This window comes from Megascapheus bottae, chromosome 12 (assembly GCF_031878675.1).
Source record: "Megascapheus bottae isolate mThoBot1 chromosome 12, mThoBot2.hap1, whole genome shotgun sequence".
Taxonomy (NCBI): Eukaryota; Metazoa; Chordata; class Mammalia; order Rodentia; family Geomyidae; genus Megascapheus; species Megascapheus bottae.
This window is the reverse complement of record NC_143520.1, coordinates 48563101-48589608: the sequence shown is the minus strand read 5'-3', so window position 1 is coordinate 48589608 and position 26508 is coordinate 48563101. Positions and strand designations below refer to the sequence as shown.

The following is a 26508-nucleotide window of genomic DNA, read 5'->3' as shown; positions in this document are numbered from 1 at the left end:
CTTGACTAGCATGCACGAAGACCCAGGTTCAATTCCTTGGTACCTCATACATACAAAAAAGCCGGAAGTGGTAGAGCTCTAGCCTTGAGAAAGTCCAAGGACAGTGCTCAGGCCCTGAGCTCAAGCCCAGGACTGGCAAAAAAAAAAAAAAAAAAGAAAATGTAACATAACCCCTATCTTTTTTGCCAATATATCTAGCGCTATTATTGTTTTCCCAAACCATTTGCCTAATGGCATCTAACAAGCTGGCTATCCTTGTAATATCATCTTGGGTATAGTTGATAAATCTGTACTGATTATAATATATGTAATTAATCCAATCTACATATTTTTGGGGGGGGGAGTAAGTTGTTGGGCTTGAACTCTGGCCCTGGGTACTATCCCTGAGTGCTTTAGCTCAAGGCTAGCACTCTATCACTTTGAGCCACAGCACCACTTCCAGTTTTGTGGTGATTAATTGGAGTTAAGAGTCTCACAGACTTTGGTTCTTGGGCTGGTTTTGGACCATGATTCTCAGATCTCAGCCTCCTGAGTAGCTAGGATTGCAGGTGTAAACCACCAGCCCTTGGCTTCTAATCCACATTTTTAATGATAGTGGATTGCCAGAAAAGGAGAGATACAAATCCAGCAGCTATCTTTTGGGGCTTTAATTCATTGGAAACTGCCCTGTGGACTCCTGTGAATTCTCTCTCAAAAGGAGAGAAAGAGTCCTCTCTTTATATTTGGGTCCTTTTACTAATAGGACAGGTACATATTATATGTCCTGTGTGTGTGTGTGTGTGTGTGTGTGTGTGTGTGTGTCCTATATATGGGTCATATACATGTGTCCTATATGTGTGTATATATACACCTCTGTGTGTGTGTGTGTGTGTGTGTGTGTGTGTGTGTGTGTATCATGGAAGTTCCTTTTCCTACAACACCTCCAGGCATTGGCCCCAGATACAGACAGAGCTGAGTAATTGCCAGTGCTTGACTCATCAGGATATATAGACAGAAATGGAGGTGGTCAGGTCTCCTATGGATCTAGTAAATTCACATCCCTTGCCCAGAGAGGCAAGAGGAATAACTCACCTTCTCAGTGAAGAAAGATGGGATTGTCCTGGGCGCGGACCCTTGCCACAATGGAAATAGCAAGGACAGCTCTAACAGGTCTCATCTCCCCACGCATCCTTATCCTGATTTGGTCCAGCATGTAATACACGCATTCAGGATCCGTGTCCTACCTCAGGGGAAATTGGACACCTGTGCTTGGGGCCATCCAGCTGCATGCATGTACTAATCACTTTTGTTAAGGGCTTGGACTATTCATGCCAGGCGTTTGTATTATCACATGTAGCTTCAATTTCTCAAGCTCTTCTCAAGTCTTTTACCTCAATAATCTCAACTTTTCGGAGGTAATTTAGAGTCCTTTTGAAGTTGTGTTGGTACTAGATGGGTACAAAGTTTGGGCCTATGACCAATATGAAGACAAGTCTTCCTAAGGGATCTTTTCCTGAGATATCTATTCTGACCCCATACACCCTGAACTGTATCTGTCTGGGCTTTTTCTATGATCACTGGGTTGCTTATGGTTTATGTATGTAATTGTACTGTAGTTATATATATATATATATATTTGTTTTGTTTTGTTTTGTTTTTGCCAGTCCTGGGCTTGAGCTCAGGGCCTGAGCACTGTCCTTGGACTTTCTCAAGGCTAGAGCTCTACCACTTGAGCCTCAGCACCACTTCCGGCTTTTTTCTATGTATGTGGTACCAAGGAATCGAACCCGGGTCTTCATGCATGCTAGGCAAGCACTTTAACCACTAGGCCAAACTCCTGGCCCTGTACTGTAGTTTTTAACAGTTATCTGGTTAAGTGCCTTTAGATAGATTTTACTTGACTTTTAGAGGTGCCAATACTGAGTCAACCCACTGTGCATCTGCTGTCTAGCTCTCATATTTAGTAATCCATTACACCAGATTCCAGCTGAGGTAGGGACCTGTACCTTCATATCCTAGTTTGGATTCTAGAGAGAGGTATTTGTATTTGTCTTTGATCATTGAAATCCCTACATGACAAAATATGACAAGCATTAATATGAAGGGTTTGAGGCACTGAGATTATGGTTATATTAGGTTAACTGGGTATTTAGAGTCTTTATAGTCTACATTTCCTCATCTAACTAAAGTTTGAGGCGTTACCTCTTGTCTATCCATCCCTCCTAGGCAAAGAACTAGCTGTAAGTGGAGACCTCAGGGATGTGTAAAATGGGCTTCCTTGTAAAATTACCTTTAAGGACTCCATGGATCATCCATATACCACCTACTGTCCCTTTCCTTTTCCTCTTGGTTCCCCTTCACTAGTCCTTTGACTAGAGAATAATGAGTCCACTCTTTCATGGTCATTCACATAGCTATCTCAGTTCAGGGCCTTGATTGGGGATCTTGTAGTTGGGTTGGAGCTTGTCTTCTCTCAATTCTCTCTCAGCACCAGGTCACCAGATTGGCAGTGATGAACTGCAGATTCAAGAGTCTTGGGAAGTAGTCCTTTTAACCTGAGGGATGAAAAGATGGAAGATATGGCCATTATACAGTTCCTTAAGAATTCATCTTTGGGGCTGGGAGTTGGCCTAGTGGTAGAGTGCTTGCCTAGCATGCAAGAAGCCCTGAGTTCGATTCCTTGGTACCACATACATAGAAAAAGCTGGAAGTGGTGCAGTGTCTCAAGTGGTAGTGTGCTAGCCATGAGAAAGCCCAAAGACAGTGCTCAGGCCCTGAGTTCAATCCCCAGGACTGGTAAAAAAAAAAAAAGAGTTAATCTTTGGGGGGCCAGGACTGTTGCCTAGTGGTAGAGTGCTTGCCTAGCATGCAGGAAGCCATGAGTTCAATTCTCTGTACCACATAACACAGAAGCTGGATGTGGTGTTGTGACTCAAGTGGTAGAGAGTTAGTTTTGAGAAAGCTCAGGGACAGTGCCCAGGCCCTGAGTTCAAGCCCCAGGACTGTCCAATAAAAAGTGATCTTTAGTCTCCCTGATAGGAAGATCAGCAGTCCTGCTCAAGTATGGAAACTCACATAACGGCTCATAATGGGGGCAGTCCCATTTTTCTCTGGGCCGTTCTAATCCTGAAAGCTATGGGAGGACATTTGGTCCAGAATAATTTGGTTCCCCAGACTAGCTTGGTTAACTGTTTTTTGTTTTTTTTTAGGATTTAATTCATTCTTTCTTTTTTGTTTGAAGAATGGGGATACCAGGGATTGTGGTAACCCCCCCTAATATCTAATGTTTCCATTATTCCTTTCTTGTTCCCTTGAGAAGTAACTCCCCTTGTTTGCTATTAGGCCAAATTAGATATAATCTGTTCTAAGATTATTTTGAAGACATTTCCTGGCAGGACTGCAGGATCCCCTAGTGAGGGTCAAGAAGAGCAATAGGAGCGCTTAAAAATCTTACCATTAGAGCTGGGTGTTGGTGGCTCAGATGAATTCCTGCCTCAGGACATATAGTAATGACCCTGCAATTTATTTTGGTCCTAACATAAGGAACATTTTCTTGAAAATAGGAACCCGAAGACCCTTCCCCTTATCTCCTGATACTATTATTTTTTTCCTGAGATAATTCTGTACTTCTTTATTGATACATAAGAGAGAAGTGGACAGCTCCAATGTTGGCCAAAAAAGTCTCTTCCTTTTCCAGTCACAAATTTGTCCAGGCTTTCTAGTTGGTCCCAGTCAGAAGGAATCTTGATCCTCATGAAAAGTCATGAGAAGAATCACCTTTGTGTGTGTGTGTGTGTGTGTGTGTGTGTGTGTGTGTGTGTGTACATGACAGACCTGGAGCTTGAACTCAGGATCTGGGCACTGTCCCTGAGCTAGCTTGCTTGCTTGCTTGCTTTCTTTCTTTCTTTTTCTTTTTTTGTGGGCCTGGGCACTGTCCCTGAGCTTGCTTGCATTCTTTCTCTCTCTCTTTCTTTTTCTTTCGTCCTTCTTTCTTTCTTTTTCTTTTTGTGGGCCTGGGCACTGTCCCTAAGATCTTCAGCTTAAGGCTACCGCCCTACCCTTGAGCCAAGCCCCACTTACCATTTTCTAGAGGTTAACTGGAGGTAAGAGTCTCATGGTCTTTAGTGCCTGGGCTGGCTTTGAACTGAGATCTGCAGATCTCAGCCTCCTGAGTAGCTAGAATTACAGGCATGAGCCACCACACCCAGCTCTTTATTTTCTAATGGGCAGTTTTAATATATGTCCCTTTGGGAGCTATATATTTATTATATGTGAATTTATATAATATTTTGGTTGAATTTCAGAAGAAATTCTTTGTTCTCTTATGGAGGAAAGGCTCTCCTGGGTATGTACTTTCTAGAACATTACACATTTTTCATTTTACTCTGATCTACCCTTTGTCCTGCTAGTTGAACCCCTCTTCCATCCCCTCCCCTGTTCTGATGTTCTAATTGCCTACTCTGTTTATCTAGGGAACTTCCAAGCACATGGGCTTTATGATTGTCACATCAATAAGCAGTTAAGTCACTGTGTAAGCAACTCTTCACGAAGGCTCAGATGCCTTGTCTTGAAATGGACTACCCCTGACTTTATTTACCATACACCTCTAGGACCTTACCATTTGTCACCCATGCCTTGCTTTTTGGGTTGGCCCTTTCATTGTCTGCAGCTTTCCTTAGCAGATGTTCTTTGTTCCTAGCATCTCCAACATCTGTACCTTCAGTTTCACTGTTACAGATTCATACATATCCATCTCAGAGACTGTGTGTAGCAATAAGAAGCTGATACCCAGTGCCTGACCTCCCAGGCTTTCCTTTCAAATCTGGGGAAGCCTTCATGACCCCCTGTAAGTGTTGGATTCAGCCTGCCTGCAAAACTAGCGCTATGTTGATCATACCAAGATCTGTCTGCAGCTCGAGGAGATAGCTGGGCCTTCCTGGACCATAGCTACACTGGCTTCTGAGTGATTGAACATGACGAACTCAGTCCTGGTGAAACAACATTCTAAGTGGTCCTGTTGTTGGAAGAGATAAAATTGTAAATGAATTTATGCACTTAAACCTGCAATGAGTCTTTCTCATTTTGAGATATCTTCAAGGTACCTTTCCTGTTGTTCCTGGGCAAAGTACCTGGCTTCATTTTACCTTTTTTTTCTCTTTTCTTTTGCCAGTACTGGAGCTTGAGCTCAGGGCCAGAGCACTGTCCTTGGGCTTTCTTAAGGCTAGAGCTCTACCACTTGAGCTACAGCATCACTTCCAGCTTTTTCTATGTATGAGGTACCAGGAATCAAAACTAGATCTGTGTGCATGCACTGTACCACTAAGCCATGCTCCCAACCCTAAACAGGATTTTTTTCTGGCCCAATTACAAGATGAAAAAAAATCTTTCTGTTCTGCTTTTAGGTTTCTTTTTCTTCTTGTAAGCCTGACTCAAAGCAGCCTTTAAAATACATTCTAGGGCCAGGCATGGTGACTCACGCCTGTAATCCTAGCTATTCAGGAGGCTGAGATCTGAGAATTCACATTGTTAGCCAACCAGTTTTATGTATTTTTCTCATATATATGGAAACTAAAAATGAACAAAAGATGATAGAAGAAAAAAAAGATGGCAAAAAAGACCCGAAAGCACATGAGGGACTAGTAAGGAATAGGAAAAGGATCTAGGGGGAAGAGGAAAATAATGGAGAGGTGAGAAGAAGAGCGGATGGACTTGAACAATATGCAATATATGGGAAAATCACAGCGACTCCTATGATCTTAAAGAACTAATATGTGTTAATGATTAAACATCTGGACAGGTGTGGTGGTACAAACCACAACTCTAGTGTTTGGGCAGCTGAAGCTGGAGAATCATGAGTTTAAGGCCAGCCTCAACTACCAGAATGAGTTCTAGGCCAACCTGGGTTATATAGCAAGACCCTGTCTCAAAACAAAACAAAACAAATAAAAAAAACTCCTAAAACCAACCAACCAAACATAAAAACCCAACCACCCAAAATTAAGTAAAGGAGCCAGGAGTTTGGCCTACTGGTAGAGTGCTTGCCTAGCATGCATGAAGTCCCAGGTTCAATTTCTCAGTACCACATACATAGAAAAAGCTGGAAGTGGTGCTGTGGCTCAAGTGGTGGGGCTCTAGCCTTGAGAAAACCTAAGAGCAGTGCTCAATCCCTGAGCTTATGCCCAGGACTGGCAAAACTAACAAAAGACCTAAGTAAAGCTGAAGGTATGTCTGGGAGATATAGCTTTTCCTAGTATGCATTCTCATGTTCAATGATCTGCACTGAAAATAAAAAAGAAATAGAATTTTTCATATATTTTTATTGTAATTAATAGAAGGGTTACATTATATTCACCAGATAGAAGGTACATTACTTCACAAATATTAATACCGTTTCTCATGTCATGGTCCCCATTCCCCCCATCTTGATTTCCTCCCTTCTCTCTTCTATTTCAAATAACCAATTAAGCATATATAAAATATATCAGATAACAAGGTGAAATATTGTAACAATATGAGATAACCAAGGGACAGCAAAAGAGATGAGAGATGACATAGTACATTAAGAACAACAATCACTCATTATATGGCTTTTGTTTCTATATCCTGGGGGTCCTTACATTTAGCGTCACACTATATGGCCTTATGTATCTAGATTTCGTTCTATTGTGAATCTCTGCTAAGAGAGCCCAAGGTTTCTACTGATTATGACAAATGAGGGAAACCATTGAGCCTAGAAATCAAATTATTTTTATTTTTAATTTGCTTTGAAATAAACAATGATGTGCTAAGTGTAGTGACTCAAACCTATACCAGGTACTCAGGAAGATGAGATTGGGAGAATTGAAGGACAACCTGAGCAAAAAGGTCACAAGAGTACTTCTCAATAACTGGGTATGATGGCTCATGCCGGTCATTCTAGCTACAACAGAACGAGAGTCTGGAGGATCATGATTCCAGGCCAGCCCTGGGGAAATGCTTGCAAGATTCCATTTCAAGGGACTATGCTCGGCTTGGTGGCACATGTTTGTTATCCCAGCTTTTGGGGAAGCATAAAGTAAAAGGCTCATAGTCCTGGGCAGCAAGCCTGGACAAAAGGGAGACTATTTCAAGATAACCACTGCAAAAGAGGGCTGACGCCTGAGTTCACACCTGTGTTGACCACCACCATCAAAAAAAAGATCATTATTTTTATAAGACATTGCAACTAATTTTTTGTATCTTTTATGTTGATTGTGTAGCTCCTAACTTTACTGGATTATAGCAGGGTTTTTTGTTTTTCAAGAGGACTAGAAATAAAAGCATTGAAATTTCACTGTTTTTTCAATCATACCTGTGTTTTCTCCTACTTGAGCTATGCCTCCAGTTCTGAATTTTTGTTAACTGGAGATTAGTTAGGATTATAGATGTAAGCCATAACACCTGGCTCTAACAGTGCTGCATGTGTGTATGTGTGTACATGTGTATGAGTGCATTTTTTCCCTTGTAATCTTTAGGGTTCTTTACTTATGGGATAATGTTATCTGCCGTAGGGGAAAAATTTTACCTCTTCTTGTCTGACTGATTTACATATCAGTTTTGGTTTATCTTGACTGCTAGTTCTTTTTTGTCTGTTGTGGGTCTTGAACTCTGGGCCTGGGCACTGTCCCTGAGCTCTTCAGCTCAAGGCCCTACCCCTTGAGCCATAGCACTACTTCCTGTTTTCTTATGGTTAACTGAAGATAAAGAGTTTCACGGACCGGATCGGGGCTGGCTTTGAACCACGATCCTCAGATCTCAGCCTCCTGAGTAGCTAGAGTTACAGGCATAAGCCTCCACGTCCGATGCCTGTTAGTTCTTTTAGTACTATTAATTGGGCATCTGGTCTTATAAAATTCTTAGAGGAAAACTTCCCATTTTTGCTTCTGGTTACGGTATTTGGGATGGTCTTTTCATGAATGCTCTTTATTGTGTTTAGCAATATTTCTGGCCAGGCATGGTGGTGCTTACCTGTTATCCAAAGCTTGCATCTGAGGCAGGAGGATTTTGAAACAGAAACCAGCTTCATTTACATAAGCAATTCCAGGTCAGCCTGGAGAGTTTTTTTGTTTTTGTTTTTGGTTGTGGGCTAGCACTCTGCCTGGCCGCTGTCCCTGAGTTCGTAAGCTCAAGGCCGGTGTTCTACCAGATAGTATAGAAGTTTATTTCAAACCTGACAACAATGTGGGTAAAGTGATTAATAGTCCCCCAAGCTGTCCCTTGGGATATTTAAAACATTGAAAAGGCTTTAAAAAGGATCAAAAAGAAAAAAAGAGAGCTGAGTGCATGGCTAACTCATATAATCCTACCCACTGACGAGGCTGAAATCTGAGGATCTTGGTTCAAAGCCAGCCTGGGCACTAAAGATCGTGAGACTCTTATCTCCAATTAATCACTAGAAAGTGGGAAGTAGGGCTGTGGCTCCAGGGGTAGGGCAGTAGTCGAGCTGAAGAGCTCAAGGACCAGAGTTTAAGTTCCGTGACCCACAAAAAAAAAAAAAAAAAAAAAAAATCAAAACAAAAAAAGGATTATCTATGATGTAACTTGTTTTAATGCTGTTTTGCAATCAGACTCATATTTTGGAAAAAAAAGCACAAAATGTTGTGGGGGACTTTAAGGTTGTTAAGTCTGTATTCTTTTTTTTAATATATTTTTTATTGTAATTAATAGAAGGGTTACATGATATTTGCCAGATAAGTCTGTATTCTTGATGTGGTAAAACAACAAAAACAAGAACAACACCTGTCATTTGAATTCAAAGGATTTTGAAGAAAACTCAAGACTGTAGAAAAACAAAATGGTATAATGACAGCTTTAAAACCAAGTCGCACCTAGCCGGGCCGGAGCGAGCAGGGCCGGAGCGAGCGGGGCCGGAGCGAGCGGGGCCGGAGCGAGCGGGGCCTGAGCTAGAAAGGGGGGCCTAGCCGGGCCGGAGCGAGCAGGGCCGGAGCGAGCGGGGCCTGAGCTAGAAAGGGGGCCGGAGCGAGCAGGGCCGGAGCGAGCGGGGCTGGAGCGAGCAGGGCCGGAGCGAGCAGGGCCTGAGCTAGAAAGGGGGCCGGAGCGAGCAGGGCCGGAGCGAGCGGGGCCAGAAAGAGAAAGGGGCCAAAAAAAAAAATAAAATAAAATAAAATAAAATACTGTAAAAAAAAAAAAAAAAAAAAAAAAACCAAGTCGCAGAAAAGTAAATGGGCTTCACCTGTTTCAAGGTTTCTAAAAAAGGGTCATTTAAATACAAATGAGAGCTAAATTGTGAAGTGCTAAAAAAGAGGTTAGTAAATAGATTTGGAAAAGATTGTCCTAAATATTTGATTCAAAGTGAAAAAAAAGGAAAAATTAGGACTATTAAAATATTTGTTTAATTGCTGCTTAAGATTTTGCCATCACAGGTTTTCTGTAGCAATTAAAGAATGAGACAGAGGATTCTTTGAAGTTTGTCGGATGTAACTTCGGCTCTTGATAAGTTCCAGGTAAATTATACTTAAACACAACAACAAAACTTCTATTTAATCTACTTACTGCTTCAATTGGGGTAAAAGGGCTTTTGATCTGAGAACTGCAGTTCAAAGGTCAGCCAGAGAAGAAAAGGGTCCCTGTGAGACTCTCATCCTCTCATCTCTAATTGGCCAGTAGAGTACTGGAAGTAGAGTTGTGTTGTGGCTCAAAGTGGTAGAGTGCGCTAGCCTTGAGCAGAAGAGCTCAGGACAGCAGTCAGGCCTCAAGTTAAAGTCCAATGACCAACCAAGGGAAATGCCAAAGGGGCATTATCCCAGGATGAAACAGGCACTCCTGGCTTATCTTGGTAACAATGGGCATCCACAGGTAGTTGAAAGACATTGCTCAGATGAGAGGAGATGGTATCAGAGCCTGGAGTCCCTCAAATCAATCAAAGCCAGGAGGTCATAGGAAAATAGCCTGTAAGCATGCCTATCTAATGCCTGTATCTGTTTACTTTGTAACTGAGCAAGAACTTATACCCTGGCTTGTCAGTCATTTGTTATAGTGGGTAAAAAGCTAGGGTTGTCAAAGGGGGACAGTTTAAAATCCCAGCCCCCTTTATCTGCTCAAAGCCCTATTGGCAGTGAATTTTGGACTTACACACACAAGTTCATCTGTTCAAAAGAAGTTTGTAGCCGGGCACGATGGCTCACGCCTGTAATCCTAGATACTCAGGAGGCAGAGATCTGACCATCAAGGTTCAAAGCCAGCCCGGGAACAAAAGGACCGGAAACTCCACTTAACCTCTAGAAAACGGGAAGTAGGGCTTGGCTCAAGGGTGGGGTGGTAGCCTTAAGCTGAAGAGCTCAGGGACAGTGCCCAGGCCGAGTTCAAGCCCCATTACCCACAAAAATAAAATAAAAAGAAGTTTGTACCCAATGGAGCATGGACTCGAAATCATGTGCTTACTGAGAGTTGTCTAAAAGCCTGAGCAGGTAATTTAGGCATTGTTAGGGTCACCAGAGGTCAGGTTCCCCAGGCAGCCAGGAAGAGGCTTTTGGAAACCAAAGTGCCCAGAAAAAGTCTGTGCAGTTGTTAAAAGTTAAGTAGTGTATGTATGTTCCAGTCAGGAGTAAATAAATATTGCTTCTAATAACATCTGGTCCTGCCAAACCCTTGGTAAATAGGTGAAGGTTTTAAGTCTCTGGCTACACAGGGTCAGAGTCCTTGAGTAGCTTGAAGAAGTTACAGAAGATAGATCTTCAATCAATTCCCATTAAGATCAAGTCCATGAGACTCTTATATGGATTTGCCTGCCTGGACTGGCTTTGATCCTCAGACTCCAGCTTCCTATACCTAAGATTACAAGTGAGAACCAGTGGTGCCTGGTCTAACACAGTATGTCTGTATTAATTTAACTTGCTAACATTGATCATGGTGCTTGAACTCAGGGCCTAGGTGCTGTCCTGTTTGGTTTTTTTTTTTTTTTGCTCAAGGTTAGAACTCTACCATTTTGAGCCCCAACCCTACTTCTAGTCTTCAGATGGTTAGTTGGAGATAAGAGTCTTACTTTCCTGCACATGCTAGTTTTGAACCAGGATCCTCTTTTGAGTAGCTATGATTACAAGGTATGAGATATCAGTGGCAGGCTTGACAATACACATTTAAATAAACTTAAAAAGTTAATCCTGCCAGTTGAGGTGGTTCATGCCTGTAAACCTAGTTACCCAGGAGACTGAGATCTGTGGATCTCGGTTCAAACCAGCCTGGGCACTAAAGAACGTGAGATTTTTACCTCCAACTAACCACTAGAAAACCAGAAGTAGTCCTAGGGCTCAAGGGGTAGGGCAGGAGCCTTGAGCTGAAGAGCTCAGGGACAGCACTGAGGCCCAGAGTTCAAGCCCCAAGACCAACCAAAAGAAAAAAAAAGTTAATCCTCTCTCTGTCTCCGTCTCTCTCTCCTGGTTGTGGCGTTTGAACTCAAGTACTGAGTGATGTCCCTGAACTCCCCTGCTCAAGGCTATATTGTGCTACCACTTTGTGCCGCAGCACCACTTCTGGTTTTTGAGTGGTTAATTGGAGATAAGAATCTTGTGGACTTTCTGCCTTGGCTGGCTTCCAACTGTTATCCTCAGAATCACAGCCTTCTGAGTGGCTAGGACTATTGAGGTGAGCCAAAAAGCTAAACCTTAAAATTGGATTCACAATAGAATTAAAGCATGGCTCCAATACTGAAGCATCTACTTAGAAAGTATAAGGCCCTGAGTTTAAACTCCAGTACACAAATAGCTCCCCCCCCTTTTTTTTGCCAGTCCTGGGGCTTGAACTCAGGGCCTGAGCACTCTGTACTTTCTTCAAGGCTAGAGCTCTACCACTTGAACCACAGCACTACTTCTGGCTTTTCTATATATGTGGTAGCGAGGAGTCTAACTCAGGTCTTCATGCATGCTAGGTAGGCACTCTACCACTAGGCTAAACTCCTGGCACAAATAAAGCCTTTATTATATTAGGCTTTGGAAAAATCCAACCCTCCCTCTTTGCATACTCATTAGCTTATGTAATAAATAAGTGGCATAATAAAGAAGTAAATCGCTGTGACAGAGCACAAACGAATTGTTTAGTAAGTTTACAGCTAAACTGGTGGAACTCATTGGAAGGGTTGTGGCAATCAACAAGAGACAATTAATAGAGATAAGGGGAGATGAGAAGCAGAAACCTGAGTGCCAGTCTACTGAGCAGGTTATCTGAACTATTGGTTAAGGAAGCTATAGTCACTGGAAGCTATCGTTACCAGGAATTAGCCCAGAGCCTTTGAAGGTAGATTCCAAGCTCTAGTTAACAGGAGGATTGATACATTTGCTTATACAAATATTTAAAATATATCATACCCTTCTCCCTAGCCCTAAAGGAAGTAATAAATGACACCTTTGCAAAATGACTAACAAATGATGTTTGATTGCCAACAGCTGGTAAGTTTAAGACATTGAACAACCTGCTGTAAAAGAAAACTAACACCTGGTCTTGGGGTTCACATCTGTGATCCTAGCTACTCAAGAGGCTGAGACCAGGCTAGGAAGATGGCTTAGTGGTAGAGTGCTTGCCTAGCCTCCATGAAGCCCTAGGTTCAATTCTAAGTACCACATAAACAGAAAAGGCCGGAAGTGGCATTGTGGCTTAAGTGGTAGGGTGCTAGCTGAAAAGCTCAAGGATAGTGTCCAGGTCCTGAGTTCAAGTCCCAGGTTTGGCCTCCTCACCCTCCCCCCCTCAAAAAAAGACTGAGACCCAGAGAAGTGTGTGATTATTAACTAGCAAAACTTCCAGTCTGGGATGTATAGCGTTGGTGGTAGAACACAGCTGTGGACAATTTAACCAAGCACTCTATGCTCCTGGCTGCTTTGTCAAACATCAGATGCCTGTAGATGTTTTTGTTTTTTGGTTTTTTTTTTTTTAGGGGGTGTCAGTTGTGGGATTCACACTATGATCATCCTGTTGTAGGAGAATCTGAGTGCTGGGATTATAGGTCTGTGCTTCCACATCTGGTTTGACAGAGCTTTTTCTAAGGGATGGTAATGGAAAAGATGTCAAAAATCATTGTGGATTTTTCTTATACTACTTTTCCCCATAATTTATTCTTTCTCCAGCATCTTACTGTTACAACATCCGAGACTGGCTTTCAGTTTCTGGGTTCAAGTGATCTTCTTGCCTCTGCCTCATTAGTAGCTAGACTATGAACATGCCAAGCTGTTTTTTTCAGAATGAATTATTACCATGTGCCTATGCACATATACATGGCGGAATCATTAATTTTGACCTTTCCTCAGTTTAGTTGTCCTTTATCTCTAATGAATTCTCTTTAGACTGCACCTGGGGAATATGAGATACAGGCTGATTAGAGGTGTTGAGTGAGGTCGTATATGAGGACTACTTGAATTGGGGTTGGTACTGGAAGAGGGGCAGGTCAGTGATGTTCAAAGGAGATGCTCTTCCATTTTCTAAGCCCCTTTTAATCTTTCTTTTGCCAGTCCTGGGGCTTGAATTCAGGGCCTGAGCACTGTCCTTGGGCTTTCCTCAAGCCACAGCACCACTTCCAGCTTTTTCTATATATGTGGTATTGAGGAATGGAACTGGGTCTTTGTGTATGCTAGGCAAGCACGATACCACTAGGCCAAACTCCTGGTGTCAGCATCCCACTCAATCCTTTGGAATGACCCCGCATCAATAAACATAAGCATTGTTAGTAAACTTTCATAAAATAATCTTGAAAACATATTCTTTAGATTACTAAAGCACATTTTTTTATTTTGCAATTGAACACTGAGTCACAGCTACAGTCTTTTTTTCACATTTGTTATCTGAACAACTATTTCTCAATCAAAATGAAATATGGCTGACAAAGTATGCGTGACAGCATTTCACATAATATAAATATAAATTGCTCTTATGACTATAACAGTTTCAATGCATTTTTATCCTGTTTGCAGTTGGTTATTTGCTGTTTATTTTAAACTACAAGTGGCAGGAATTCTAAATTTTCACAAATTAAGACAGAAAACACAAAGCCTTTCAAACCACACAGTAAGCAGTGATGACACACAGTGATAATTTCAAACAATCCAGTGTTGACCAAATTCAAGCTTACATTACTAACTCTTATTTTCTTTGCCTCTTTCTGAGAGCAAAGCACATGGACAGTTTTAAAAGCTTAGGAAAAAAAGGTAGTCTACAAAATTAAGAGACTAATTTCACTTTGCTACTAGTTCAGTATAAACAAAATGGCAACAGAAATGTAAAATTATATTTTAATCAGGAATAAACTAGACCCTTGAAGCAATTTTCTCCCTTCTTATTTACATATAGCACCTGTTACAAAAAAATCCCAAATTAAAATACCCTCTACATAGAAATTATTTTCAAAACTATTGTTCAAAAATATTATTGATGAGTATATAGTAAACTATCAGTCCTAGAATTAAACCTACACTGTAGAAAATAAGGACTAGCTTTTCTTATTTGAAAAGATTATAACACAGACTCTAACTGCAATGTCCTGATGCTGGAGAACACTGGGTTGGATAGTTTTCTTTTAAGCAGATATATTCTACTGGCAGAAGATGAAAACAGTTTAATGTAAACTGTTTTAGCATCTTAAATCCTGCTTCATCATATATACACACACACACACACACACACACATATATGTATGCATGAATATACTGCCAGGACTTTTCTTTTTAGTTGTGGTACAGTATGTACTTAACCCCTAGGTAGTAGGTAGGTACTACACTGAAACAAATTTCTAAGTATTTATGTAATGCAAAGCAGAAATAACTAGAAAACGAGGCTTAGTTGAAGCTGGTTGAGAGAACTCAGAGTCCAGCAACACAATCTGTTGGGTAGCCTTTATTGTACTATATAAATTACAGAAATTAGCAAAGCTACAACCACACAAGTTGCTTCTTAAATATCAAATAAGCTATTAAGAGATCATTGTGAAGCATTTAAACTTGGATCCAAGTCAATGAGCTCTAATACTAGTCAATCTTTTTTTCTGTATTTACAAAACTAGGATAGGCTGTATTTTTAAATGTATAAATTAAGTCAGTAGTAAGCATGAAATAAAGTGCTATTTGAAACTCAATAAATCAATTTTAGCACTGACCCTTGATCTACTATACAGAATAAAAAAATGAAATAATCTTGTCAACTTTCTGAAGGATGGGAAAAGAGCCAGAGAATTAGAACTGAGTTGAAATCTGTGTGTCGAGGGAGGCAAATAATTTGGACAGTACAATTCAAGGGTAAAAACCAAAGGGCTTCTTTTAAATGAGAAGTAAAGCATACCACCTTGGATGCTGGGAACCAAATCAACAACTCTTTGAGTTTAGGGGCTGAAAAGAATTACGTCCTTGATGGTGTTCTGGCAATAACTTATTTAGTGGCATTTAATTAAAAATTTAAAGTTATCAGAAAGAATACTGTTAAATTTAGTTGATTTTGGGGGTTGAGGGAGTCTGACAATAGTACTTTAACAGATAGCTGTAGCAAACCTTAATGAAGAGACCATCATTTCCTTGTTCTAAATATTTACTTGGTAGATGGATTAATGACTTTAAAAAGTTGAGATGATTGAATGCCTAAGTTAAAATAATGAAATCCTAATTGAGTCATGTTCCATGGATGATGTCAAATAGTATCTTTTTCAAAGGAGCTGAACAAAGCAATCATGCCTACAGAAGATGTTTAAACAAAAAGGGTTTTGTTAGGCATGTTGGGCCCAGTGGTTTTGTCTGACCAAGACATTAACAATAAAAAGGCAAAACCAGGTTGGGGCCTCTGCATATAAAAACTGCAGTGAATGTTAGGCACTGTTTTCTGGCTTCACCAAAATCACATTCTCACAAGGGTATCTTCACTGGCACTGCCACAGTGATAAAGCTTGGGAACTTCCCTTCATGGTAGGAACATGCAGCAGCACCTCATCCTCATACACACCCACAAGTTTAGAATTCAAATATTTCACACTTAATAACAGTATGTGCAAATTTTCTGGAAAGTTTCTATTCTAGAACAAAAAACAAAGCATATACACTGCATATGAAACGTGCTTCAATGACTGCTCTTGTTTATAACGAAGAGTACTTTTCTTTTAAAATTGCATTTTGTATAGTGACATGTAATACTCTTTTCCCTCTCTTCTTTCCTGGCCTTTGTAGTCTTTTTTTTAATATTTTTTTTTAAACAAACATATCTTTAAAATCAAGTCACAATTATATTAACATTTGAAAGTTACATTCAACATTCATTTTCTTTACAGCATGAAAGACATACAAATATCCTTTTATCCCCCTTTAAGCAATGAAATTAAAGAAGTTATGTTTCAACCTTTAGTCCATAGAAAAATATTGTCTTTATAGCATCTCCACAATAATAAAACTCTATAGTGTTTAGCTACAGTTTTTCATAAGCTTAACAAGGCTTTTTTTTTTTCATTCTTGAACTGGAAAATTTGAAAGGTTTCAGGAAGCCAAATGTCTGAACTCTTTCCTAAAATTGTAGCCTTTAACTCACAATATTGCTAATAGCTTTCAGAAGGGAACTTGGGTTACTTATTATGCTCCAAACCACTTTTCACAAATATTGATGGATGTATCCCAGCAGATACTACTTCTGGCTGCCCATTTAGCTTGGATGACTAAAATAAAAATGAAGATCCAAAGCTTCAGAAATCAACAGTATACTGTAGAAGAAAAACATAAAAATAAATAGCAGCAAATTCTTACATAGACACAACTTTTTGGTATATATCCAAACAATTTCACCAAGACTATGAAGCAAAATGTGTAATATTTTGGCAGAAATGGGAATTATTTCTTTTGATAATTATAACCACTACTAAAAATAAATGATGCCTACAGATAATAAAATGTATTATGCTGTTCATAGGGGATATGGCAAAAAAGGCTGAACAAAACTGTGTAATTCTGGTATTTGATTCTTGGGCTCCTAAAATTGAGTTATCTATTTAACCAACTAATCCTCAAAAATGTTTTAGAATTATGACATTTTCTTCTTTATCTATATAATTCCCTAAGAACTTTACAAAACACCTACTACAACTTGTGATCACACTGACACACCAATAAATCTTTACTAGCAGATCAGTAATTCTAATATTTGGAAAAATCAATTCACTGTCATAATAATACAGCTATGCTACCAGGAAGCACCACAACAAATTATTCTAGAATCTGGGCGTGGATGGCCGCGTGTGGGAAGTACCAAGTACTTGCCTTGTTGGTATAGTAGCTTGCATAAAAGTAGACAATAGCATGCTTTTATCTATGTCTTTGTCATATTATTAGATGCTTATTCCAACAAATATTTTCATAATGGAATTACTGATGTATTTATTACAAATGATTTAACTGCAAATTTACCTGGACTACAAAATAACAGCTATCAAAAAAAAAAAAGCCTGTATACATAACCCACATTATTGTGGCATAAAATTTTCTTTTATCAATTTAAAACTACTTTGGCAACTGTATCATAATATTTAAAATATTCAAAATACAGATATTAAATAGCAGTTATAAAACAATGCTTTAATTCAAATACGTATTTGCATTATGAACATAAATTATTTCACTATAAGTGGATGTATGTCCTAGATCTTAGTGCTATGTTTTAAGTGCTTTTAAAAGTCTTCTATTTGCAGTCTAGAATGTTTTTGCACTGCATGTATCAGCCTAAATATTTCACAAAAGCTATGCTGTCAGCTCGACTAGCGTCAGAGACCTAATCAAATCTGTTGAAGCCTATTTATTTTCTAAGTCAAATAATGTCTCCTAAAGTTATCATAGTAATGAAATGAAAATACTGCCTGAATATATTTTCTTGAAATAGCCAAAAAGTAGACAAGATTTTATGATATTCATATAGGTTATAGTTTACTGCAATTCTAATATAATACAGAGGAACTAATATAGGAATTAGAAAATTCAGAAGATTAGATTTTGTTAAATAAATTACTCTTGCTGGGACTCTGCTTCTTTGCCTAGAATAAGGGAAGTAGAGATTAGATAAAAATCATTCAACTTCCTATCAGTTTTCAATGTGCAGTACTTCTATAGTGAAACTGGTATTTTTTCTTAAATATGTCATCAGACCTGATTAAACCTTGCAATTGCTGGGTGATGGTGGCTCATACCTACAATCCTAACTACTCAGGAGGCTGAGATCTGAGGATCTTGGTTCAAGGCCAGCCTGAGCAGGAAAATCTGTGAGACTCTTATCTCCAATTAATTAGAAAACTGGAAATGGCACTGTAGCTCAAAGTGGTAGAGCAAAAAAGAGTTGCCTGGAGCAAAAAGAGTTCAGGGACAGCACCCAGGCCCTGAGTTCAAGCCCTAGGACCAGGACCAGGACCAGAAGGACCACCACCACTGCCACCATCACCAACAAAAACAAAACAAAACCCCAAAATACAAACCAACAACCCCCTATCCAAATAAACCTGACAACAGATGATAAACAGCCAAAACAGACAATTATCTTTGCTGGGCCGTAGCCTTTGTGAAATGCACATGTAAATAAATGCATAAAGTATCTATGTATACGTTTATATTATACCTGAAACTTTCAAGAAACTGTCTTTATGGCTTATCACAACTTTATAATCTGATGTTTGTTTCAGCAAAATGATCAGCCATCCTTTCTTCTTGTCTTCACTGGTCACACAAGGTATTGTTCTTTCATTTTGAATGGCTGCACTGGTTTAAGTTATAGCCAGTTTCTCTTGTGAGTATAAAGTCTACTCCAAAATATTCCTTTTTTCCCCTATCTGCACAGTGCTGACACAAATTAGATGCTCAATAAAACACTTAAAATAAACAAGGAAAATCATCCTAAATCAGAGAGGGAAGTTGTTTTTTTTTTATTAACACTTCCTAGGGGTGTGAAATTAAGAGGTGAATGGAGGAATAGATACATGAAATTTGGCTTTTCATCACAGTATTCCATTGATAAGGATGGAGTCTAAACTACCTGGTATAGGAAAGCTACTATGATTTTAGAAAACCATGTGGATTTGTTTACACTTCTGGGGTTAATTCTGTAACTGTGTGCAACAAGCACTGCTGCCATTCTAAATTTATCACAAGTGTAGAATTACGTTTAAATTCCTTATACATTTTTCTTCTAGGAGCTACCCTCTATCAGTATTTTTGTGTACAAAAAGGGTCCTTTTCTAAAATTTGTTAACTAGGATCTCCAATTTAAAATATCCTTCACAGTTTCTTAAATTAATATATTAAGCTTCCCTGTTTATCAGATAAGACTCCCCATTACACCTAAGAATTTTTAAACCTATTTGTACTCAATCCACATGGATCCTATGAACAAGTGAATCATGACATTTCTCTATGTGTAGTTTTCTTTTTGTTTACTGTTACCATATTCTGTTCAGACAGTTACAACTTTCACTTTTAAATTGAAGCTAAAACAACTGCCAAAGTAGTTACTATGTGGACCACAACATGATTTTCCTTTTCAATTTGTTATGATAGTAGCCTAAATTGCATTTGTTTACTCATAAGAGAATGGAATGTTCAAATAAGACTGCAATTAATTTACAGAATTCTTTTGAAATAAAGGTCATACCTGCTTTTCTCTTAAAAAGAAGGAAACTTAATGATAATTTAGTTGGTATTTTGGTTATTAATGTTAGGAGCTTAACTTCCTAAAGTTTATTATCACATATTTTAAATATGTGAAATGAGATCATAGAGATTTTACTAAAGATTTTTAAAGATACATTGTTCCTGATATTCTAAAGTATCTACCATTGGTTCCAAACTTTATCAAAGCTACATAGAAATACTGATACACTAACAAATCTATTTTAATTATATTCATATAAAGTAATTCTGTAAAACATTTGAACAGATGAGCAAATTTCACTTATATTAATCCGGGCAATATTAAAGTTTTGTTTCTGAAGACTTACAAGCAAAAACCCTGAAGAAGAAAATTACATATTATACATGGGAATCAGATCTTCAGTCAGGCTAGACAATCAGAAGTCTCCTTATTTCCAGGCTTATAACTGAGTAAGTATAAACTGGGGTAATTTATACACAAAAAATGACAACACTCTCATTTTACCATTGAGAGTTATATGTTAAAATAAGTCAATAGTATTTACTTTCAAGAATTCCAACCAAAACATCAAAGGGGAGAAATCTTGCTATTATTGAAATAAGTGCCAAACAGTAATTCCTTAGTTATAGGTAGGAATAAATTTCAACCCATTAACTGCTCTTTTACTTTAACTTAGTGTATCAATAGGTTTATCTCTAATGTGCATAACAGGCATCACTTCTAACGTTAGGAACAAAGCAATACAAAATTTTGAAGAATAAAGCATGTTTTTAAAGTTAAGCTGCTGAACTGTAACCCGTCTATCAGTAAAGGAATGTATAGAGCTTGAACAATTCCATAGCAGCAGAGCGTGCATTCAACAGAATACAAACTTTACCTTGGCTTAGACAAAATACAAGTACTGAGTTAAGACAGTATTTCCTTGCCATTTTTGACTGTAGAACTCTCAATACAAGAAGCTGTTTTTGAAAATGTGAACTTACTTGAAATGCATAAAAATGTAAGAATGTACAATATACATACATACCTCCTAGTGGGGTCAAATGAGTGCCTTTTCATTAGACATACAAAGATGTCTCAAGGCACTTAAGGGGTTAAGACACAATGCATGCATTCCTTTACATCAAGTATGTGAAATCACATGATTTGGAATAAGCCAACTTTATGATAAATATAAGTTATATTACTAAATCCAAAAAATTTGTAGATTCATCTTTCTGTCTTTTATAAGATGCTGGTAAATGGACAATGTGCAGCATTTCTTGGAAAAGTAAATTCCACCTTTCTTCTTCTGAACAGCAGGTCTTTACAGGGGTGTGTAGGAAAAGATGTGCTGCATCCATAGGCAGTGTATTGGCTAATATTGAGAATGGTATTGCTAAAACTTTTAAAATAAAATCTGGTAACCAGTTAGTAAGTAAATGACCACTGGCAAAGGCCAGAACTGACTCATGATGTTTGTTTCTTCTTGCTTTTAGGATACAGGTACAATCGAGATGATGAGAATTCTGAGCCTTGTTGTGGCAATGTTACCAAAAGGGAACTGCATGGCACCACCACAAAATTTCACAAATTACCCTGAACATCTCAGTTACTCACAATTTGTTCAGAGCAAAGCATGAAATAGTCTTCCAACACTTAAATTGTAGATCTCCAAAGAGTAACATTTTTCAAAACATAAAGTGCAATAGTGCTGAAGGTTTTCAAAGTTTTTTTTGAGTTCTTCATTTTTTGTGAGATGCCATTTCCTGTGAACAGTATTATGGCACTGTGATTGTAATGAAAAGCAGTTTTCCAACACATATCCCAGACCTTTTGGTTTCTTATTTACTTGATGTTGTTGTTAAGGGTTTAACAAAGCCTTCTTCATAAACTTTCAAAATAGCTTCACATACAAATCTATATTGACTCTGAAAAATGAAAATAGAAGTGATCAGAAAATAACTACAAAAATGACAAATGCTTCACTGGTTGCTTATAAAAACACACAAAATACAGGACACAGGTACCATTTTTTTTGAATATACATGTCATTCAAATGGCCTTTATTAAATATTGAGCCAGGTGTGGTAAGCATGCCAGTAACTGGGAGACTGAAAAGAATTGTGGGTTCAAGGCCAGCATAGCAAGATCCCATTTCAATCTCTGCCCCCTTTGAAAAAATAGTAAGTAGAACAGGTCCCTGACTTTGAAGTCAGACTCCTCCATGTGGGACCAAGTTCAGATCCTGTATGTCCTGGGGCAAGTCTTAACTTCCTCATATATAATGCTAAGTGGTAATGCCTAAATTATAGAACAGATTCCATTTTTAAACAGATGGAAAAGTGTCAACATACTTTGCTGATAAAACACACTGTTGACAAAACACTACACTGTTGCTAGAAGTGTTAAAATACTATAATCTCTAAGAATGATAATATTTAATCAAATTATATTAATTTAACCAGCAAATTCCTCTTGTAAGAATGTATTCAGGGGCCGGGAGTTTGGCCTAGTGGTTAAAGTGTTTGCCTAGCATGCATGAAAACCCGGGTTCGATTCCTCAGTACCACATACATAGAAAAAAGCCGGAAGTGGTGCTGAGGCTCAAGTGGTAGAGCTCTAGCCTTGAGAAAGTCCAAGGACAGTGCTCAGGCCCTGAGCTCAAGCCCAGGACTGGCAAAAAAAAAAAAAAAAAAAAAAAAAAAAGAATGTATTCAAAAGTTAAACTAGGAAAATAACTGAGAATACGTATCTACTTTTTTTGTTGTTGTTGTTGTTCATGGGGCTTGAATTCTGGGCCTGGGCATTGTCTCTGAGTCTCTCTGCTCAAGGCTAGGCCAAACTCCTGGCCCCAAGTTTGAAAATTTCCATAATTAAAACCTGAAATAAATGATAGGCATAGGTCCATCAGCCTCAAATAATCTTATGCCACCAACAATGTTGATATTTTTAATTATTTCAATTACAAATATAAAAATTTAATATCTTGCTGGGTGCCTGTGGCTAACACCTCTAAGCATAGCTACTCAGGAGGCTGAAGTATGAGGATTGTGTTTAGGAACATGCTAGGGCAGGAAAGTTCATGAGACTCTTATCAACAAATAACCACCAGAAAACCAGTAGTGGTGCTGTGGCTGAAAGTGGTAGAGTGATATAGCCTTGCTTGAAAAAGCTCAGGAACAGTGCCCTGGGTTCAAGCCCCAGGAAAAAAATTTAAACCTTAACATTAGCTCTAAAATCCCTAATTCCTCAAACATAATTATGACTCAGTAGAAAGTGGGTATTGGTGTCTATCTCTGTAATCCCAATATTTGGGAGACTGAGGCAGGAGGACTGTGAGATCAAGAATAGCCTGGGACTACAAATTAAGACTTGCTTTGTAGTTATAAGGCAAAGCAAAGCAAAGCAAAGCAGTCAGCCAATAATCTAATAAGTAACTTAAATTCTAAGACTACTGTTAGGTTATTAAGGAAGCCCTGGTATGTCAGTTTTTCACTGACGGGAGTCCTGTCAGGATTTTCCTGTTCTGGTATACTATCATTGTTAGCATTTCACCTACTAAGTAATGCAAGGCAAGTTTTGTTTTTGGCTTAAGCATTCAAGATTGAACATGCTAGGTCACTTGCATGCTGGTAAAAATTTCTGAAAAAGGCCAGATAATAAGTATGTTAGAAATTGCAGGCCATACAGTATTTGTTGCAATTTCTTAACTGCTTTTGTGATGTGAAAGATAATTCCTAAATGAATGAACCACAGCTGGGTTCTATTAATGTTTTATTTACAAAACCAATAGGTAGGTCTGATCTGGCTTGCAGGTCAAATTGGTTACTTGTTGATCCCTATACAAACAGTCAGAAAATTTTAAATAATTCCTAGTTAGGTACCATTAGCTCTGACAATAAGTGAAAAGATAAAAAATGTGGGCTTGGGAGTGATGGTGCAAACTGTTATCTCTGATATTTGGGAGGCCAATATGTTAGAAATTTCTAATAATTCCTAGTTAGAAATCTTGGGAGGCCAAGATTAGGAAAAGAAAATGGTTTGAGCCTGTAATTCTAGCTACTCAGGAGGCTGAGATCTGAGGACAGAGGTTCACAGCCAGCCCGGGGAACTAAAAGTCCATGAGGTTCTTATCTCCAATTAACCACAGAAAACCAGAAGTGGGGGTCAAGGGGTAGGGCAGTATCCCTGAGCTGAAGAGCTCAGTGACAGTGCCCAGGCCCAGGGTTTAAGTCCCACAACCGACCAAAAAAAAAAAGTGGTTTGGGTGCTGGCCTAGGGCACAAGAGGTACAGTCACTGCATAGTAAGCAGAAGGCTTGAGTTCAAACCCCAGTATCTCTAAAACAAAGAAAAAAATAGAAAACCCAGAAATAAACCCACACAACTATAGCAGTATGGTCTGATATAAGAGTAAAGAACATAGGAGAGAAAACAACCTCTTTAACAAATAGTGCTGGGAAACTAAATAGAAAAACACAAGGGAAACACTTGAAGTGAGGCTCCAAAGGTAATATTTTACTTAGCAAGCACAAAGCCTTGACTACAAACCCCAGAACTGCTAAAACAAAACAAACCCAAAAGTATATGTATTTTGCATATATGATTTAAGGTACATACTGAGTTTGAAGATATGTATGTGTACTTGAAGAACAATACTTACAGGTGTTTGAATCATCATGGCTCGTTGATCTCTCATTGTTCTTACAATGTCTAATGGATAAACTGGTTGATTGCATTCAATGAGACACATGGCTGTTTCCATAGTAATAAGAACCCCAGTCCTTCCAATCCCAGCACTAAAAGAAGACAAATGGATAAGGTCTTACTGCTACAATAGTAGTATTTACTTCTCAGAGGTTTGCACAAAAAAAAAAATGGAGTACTAAATCACAATACAGAAGACCAATTTCATTTGAAGATCTTATATTACAGAAGTAGTAAGCTGGGCTGGGATGTAGCTCAGCAGCAAAGCGCTTGCCTAGCAAGTGCAATGTCCTGGGTTCGATCCCCAGTACCAAAACAAAAAACAAAAAAACCCAAAACAAAAAACAACCCAAACAGAAGTAGTAAATCAATATTTGAATAAGGAATAGAATCTTACTGGTTCTCCCTGAAAATGCAAAATAACCGAACTCTAGTAGTTAACATAAAGACATAAAATGCAACAATATCTTCTCAAGTAAGTGTTTTAAACAAAATATAATTTTAAAAACCTTATCACTGAGAGCACCAAGAATTTTTGGAAATATAATTTGTAAACATGGAGTAGCTACTGAAAACCTTACAAAATAAAATGGCCAAATTTATTTTGCCATTCTTGATACTTTGCCTTTTACTATAGGTGGCCTACAATCTTCTGGTGATTTGACAGTCTACTCTTAAAATGTGATGGTAAGTCTGAAGATATAAGCATGCTAGTATATTCATTGAATAAATCAGTTAAAACATGATTACGGTAAAGAGGTAATTTTGTTTCCTAATCTAGGCAAGTGGCAGTGAAGGGAGTCACTGTATTTGGCTCTTTGAAGGAAGACAGAGTAGCCCACCACTGTTCACCAAGAACTCTAGGAGGAGGTGATATGTCCTATAAAGACTTCTGATAGGGCTATTTCAAGAGGAGATGGGAATATTCAATATATTATGACCTAGATGGAAGAGATATATTGCAAGGAATGAAGAAATCTAAACTTCAGGCTATCTTCAATGACTATGTTATAAATACAAATCACCAGTACACTAGGTAGAGCATTGAGCAGGCAATTAAGTCATAAGGGAAGAGTCCTCAAAGTTGTGATAAAGATCCTTATAAGAAAGCTCAGGAGCTGGGCATAGTGGCTTACGCCTGTAATCCTAGCTACACAGAGGCTGAGATCTGAGTATGATAGTTCAAAGCCAGCCTGGGCACAAAAAGTCTGTGAGACTCTTATCTCCAATTAGCTGCTAGAAAACTGGAAGTGGTGGTAAAGTGCTAGCCTTGAGCTGACGAGCTCAGGGACAAGGCCTAGACCCAGAGTTCAAGCCCTACGACAGACAAAACAAAACAAACATCCCCCCCGCCTCCCCAAAAAAAACAAAAAAAGAAAAGAAAAAAGAAAGCTCAGAGAAAGGGTTCATCTCCCATTTCTTCTGCCTTTCAAGGACATGGCATTTTGGCTCTGGAAATGGAGCAATGATGTACCACATTTTTGTCAGATGTTAATATATTAAATGTGTCTAAGAATCAGTGTAACTTATTTTTATTTCTTATGATTTCTATCAATCATGTCAGAACATACTTTTGCCTTCTACTTTCAGAGCTCAGCTTTGAGGTAAAATTATCATATCTAATTATCGTTATTTAATGATCAGTCACAATGTAGGAACAAAATATGTATTTTCTTTTAAATTAGTTATTCATAAAAGACAGGAAACAGAATACCTGCAATGAACAACAATAGGTTCTTCTTTTCCAGCTCTCTTATTCCGTACATGACAAACAAAATCCAGAAAGTCACTTGAATCATCAGGGACTCCATGGTCAGGCCAGGCTGTATACTGGATCTGAGTGAGTTGACGACTCTCATTTTTCTAAGTGCAAATGAACAATTATATATCTCACTTCCCCTTTGTTTCCAGATATATAAGCTCCATGAACATAAAGTTTCAATAAAAAGTAAGATAAACCAGGTGCTGATGGAATCCTAGCTACTCAGCAGGCTGAGTATCGTGAAAACCATAAGTGGAGCTGTGGCTCAAGTAGTAGAGTGGTAGCTTCGAGCTAAAGAGCTCAGGAACAGAACTCAGGCCAAGAGTTCAAGCCCCCCCGGGCCCCCTGCCCCCAGGCTGGGAGTTTGGCCTAGTGGTTAAAGTGCTTGCCTAGCATGAGCGAAGACCCAGGCTCGATTCCTTGGTACCACATACATACAAAAAAGCTGGAAGTGGTGCTGAGGTAGTG

At 38.7% G+C, this 26508-nt stretch overlaps 1 protein-coding gene across 3 annotated transcripts in view; it reads right to left on the bottom strand.

Moving 5' to 3' along the window:
* Positions 1–14745: 14745 nt before the first annotated feature.
* Positions 14746–26508, bottom strand: part of Ptpn4 (protein tyrosine phosphatase non-receptor type 4) — a 113729-nt gene continuing 101966 nt past the window's right edge. For 2 of the 3 annotated variants that reach the window (XM_090342955.1, XM_090342956.1), the window contains exons 25-27: positions 25993–26141; positions 24235–24370; positions 14746–21500 (exon numbers count right to left, since the gene is read on the bottom strand). In XM_090342955.1, the coding sequence (XP_090199081.1) occupies positions 21414–21500; positions 24235–24370; positions 25993–26141 (372 nt within the window). In that variant the 3' untranslated portion in view covers positions 14746–21413. The remainder of the gene's footprint in view (positions 21501–24234; positions 24371–25992; positions 26142–26508) is intronic. The other variant, XR_016537270.1, reaches the window with a different exon arrangement.